General features: G+C 40.0%; 1 protein-coding gene across 1 annotated transcript; it reads right to left on the bottom strand.

The window, feature by feature from the left end:
• Nucleotides 1–370: 370 nt before the first annotated feature.
• Nucleotides 371–2,081, bottom strand: LOC141639543 (mitochondrial uncoupling protein 5-like). The gene has a single exon (XM_074448647.1). It carries the CDS (start codon nucleotides 1,649–1,651, stop codon nucleotides 692–694), a length of 960 nt encoding a protein of 319 aa, XP_074304748.1. The 5' UTR covers nucleotides 1,652–2,081; the 3' UTR covers nucleotides 371–691.
• Nucleotides 2,082–3,337: the final 1,256 nt, after the last annotated feature.

Raw genomic sequence — 3,337 nt, 5'->3', positions numbered from 1 at the left:
ATGAAATATTAACATATTTACATAGATATTCTAACAATTGTATTTGATTTCTATCGTGAAGTATCACCAAAGCTTCAACTTTTGAGACCACTAGGGTAGATCAATCTATCTCATCCTTGCGAATAAAAGAGGTAAATTAAAGTTACCGGTTATCAAACCACCTCAAGTTTCAAAAGTAACAAGAGTTTGGTTCATTTACTTGGGTCCAAAATGACCGAGCTTTAGACTGTAGGGTTATAAAGTGTCAAGTAAAGCACTTTAAAGTTTAAACACTAATCATGTTAGTGATTAGTTTATATGTCAACAAAAACACATTTCAATAAGAATGTGCGACAATAATAAAATGTAAATAAAACATTACAAAAGAACATCACGCGTAAAATGGTAATAAAATACTCCATAGAGAGAAGAACAGGAATGCCAACCAAACACAGCTGGCACATTACAATACATCGGATGAAACGAATATAGCTGTTGCGTCATTCCTAGGTTAAACTTAAACCAACACCCTCCTATTTTTTTTTTCTTTTTTCTTTTTTTTTTTTTTTAATTCATATAAAAAGAAGTCAAAGCTGTCCCAAAAAATTTGGGCCAAAGTTCATACCCCTAAATAATCGTCATAATCATTAATCACCCCAACAAGCACATAGACGGTTCGTATAATAAAATTTGCGAATGTGAATAACCAAACTTAAAAGTCCTTAAGCAACTTCCTGACTTGTTCAAGTGTAACAAATAAGACCACAGTAAACGGACCCTGCCTCGCTATTGTCGGAATAAACCCCTTGTATAACGCCATGGGCCCCTCAGCCTTAACAGTTTTAAGAAAACAGTCAAGTGCGCCATTATACGGAGGAGTCTCCCCTGGTCCCATCTTCATATTCATAACCCTAGTTTTAATCACATCAACCGGGTTCGACGCTACAGCCGCCACAAACCCGGCTGCGAAACTAGCCGTAACATGAGTCCCAAGCCCATCCTTCATCAATTCCTTCTCAATGACCATCTCCTTGATCTGATCGTATGATGCCAGCTGCGAAGCGGTTACCAACATGGCCCGGTTCACCGTGAGGGATGAACCGCGCCATAGCGATGTGACCCCTTCGTCGCGGACCATGGTCTTTATTGCGTCGGCTACGCTCTTGTAGTTTCGACGCTGATTAGCCGGGAGCCGGCCGTCGGCTTGCATACGGACCATTGACACGTCAGCCGGGTTGCCCACCGCGGCACCGATTCCGCCAGCGACTAACCCGGCGGCGATCTTCTTGGTTAGGGATAATGTGCCGGTATTCGGGTCGGACCATTTTGTTTTGAGGATGTCATACAAACCCATCCGGGTTGTGGAATAAAGTGTTTGACGGAGAACGGTGGCTGACACGCCGGAGTAAAGCGCGGCGATACCTTCTTGACGGACGATCTTGACACCAACGGAGACGAGACCCACGCGCGGAGGTGGGGGAGTCTGGAGGTGGATGGCGTGGGTTCCAGCCCCAGGAGATTGAAAGGCTAAAGCCGGACGGACGGCGGCGGGGGCAGGAGCGGAGGATTCTCCTTGGAGTTGCATACGGACCTTGATTAGGTCTAGCGGGTGGGTCGAACACCCGGCTACAATCGAGGCTATACCACCCTCAACAAATCCCTTGACACCCATTTTTTTCGGTTTTTAGAAATTCGATTAATTTGAGACGTATAAAAATATTAAAGAATGGGAGCTAAATTTGGTTAATATTATGATGATTTGTCAAAGAATGAAATTGCAAAATATTGAATTGGGTAGCCGTAAGGTTAGTAGACAGATGGGATTGATTAAAAGGATTAATTAGACCAGTTGGAACTGGAGATCATCTCACTGGAAACGAGGAGATGGGAATGGAGGCCGAAAGCGATAGAAGAAGAATGAGGAACGAAGAGCCTCTGAGACATATGATTTCCAAGGGTTTTTGTGTTTATAATGGTGAGACCAAATATTCAATTTATGGAATGAGTGATTATAGGGAAAACATGGAAGGAGTATTTATACAGGTAAGAGTAGGGGTGTGGAATTAGTAAAAACGGAACATATGGAAAGGGGGTGGGAAAGGGGAAAATACTTCAAAAGTTACAACTCACAAGTAGCTTATACGCGATTAATCGGGTGAGTTAGTAGATGGGTGGGTGTGTATACGCGGGTTATATGGTGGGGGTCATATGGACTTTTCTCAATTTTAGCCTCAAGGGTTTCTAGAGACGGGTTATTACTTTTATTTTAGTCCCATGGGAATAAGGAAACTACTTGAATAGTTGAATATGGTCAAACTGAATATAGGAAATAATTCCTTGCTCAATTTTGTTTAAATAAATTCCGTGCTCAAATTTGGTAAGATGTGCAAATTATTTGATACTTTTCTATGTAAACAAAAGATTTGGAATGTATATTAAATTCAGCTGAATATATGTTCATGGTCCGTATGCAACGTCTTACATAGTTTGCTTATATTTGATTAATTGGGTGGGTTTAGGTATGGCAACAGATCTCGGATCTGCAAGACCCGACCCTGATGAATCGGATATTATTCCTAAATGGTTTAACATAATTTACAATGCAATTATAGTCACTCTTGGTTGTGGTGAAAATTTGAGGCCTGACAAATTGTGAATATGGAATAACACAATCATTCTCCCAATTCGACTGGCTCCTTTTCCCCTATGCTCCACTCGATCCAAGTTACATATGTCAACTTTCAAGTAGCTTGTACGGAGTATTACCGTCGTTTCATTTTAACGAAAGATAGTCACGCAATGAAAACTATCCATCAACCAATAGTTGAATTTACTAAATCAGCTGAAACATGGAGGCTTTGTTTATTACTCGTTGCTAAACAGATTAAAGACCAAGTCCGTAACTGATAAACAATGAAAGTTCAACTCTTGAAGAAAGCGAGGGCCAATTAGCTAAATAAAATTCTACGCAGTACAAATCAATCCATTTTATATGCTCCAAGCCTCCGATCAACGGAACGGTGTACCAATTGGCTATTGCAAAGTGTAATACTGTAATGTGTAAGGCTTAAGGTGACAACGAGCTAACGACCAACCATTGATGCTTGCTCTAACGCAACTTTTAAACGTTGTAATCCATAAATACTTTCTCATGTTTAAATTTTCACAAATTAAAAAATAAGACTCTTTAGAGTATAAAACCATCCCCTTTTTTTAATCAAACACTTCTTTACAACTCTGCACTATGAATAGAGGAGTGTTTTTGTTATATTACAAATACACCTCACTTTATATAAGACGGTTTTATGCAATAATTATTGAAATATATTCTTACCCTTGTGGAGTGTTAAATTAGTTG

The sequence above is a fragment of the Silene latifolia genome, unplaced genomic scaffold (genome assembly GCF_048544455.1).
Source record: "Silene latifolia isolate original U9 population unplaced genomic scaffold, ASM4854445v1 scaffold_437, whole genome shotgun sequence".
NCBI lineage: Eukaryota > Viridiplantae > Streptophyta > Magnoliopsida > Caryophyllales > Caryophyllaceae > Silene > Silene latifolia.
Note: the sequence above shows the minus strand (reverse complement) of the source record. Positions and strands in the feature narration are given on the sequence as shown.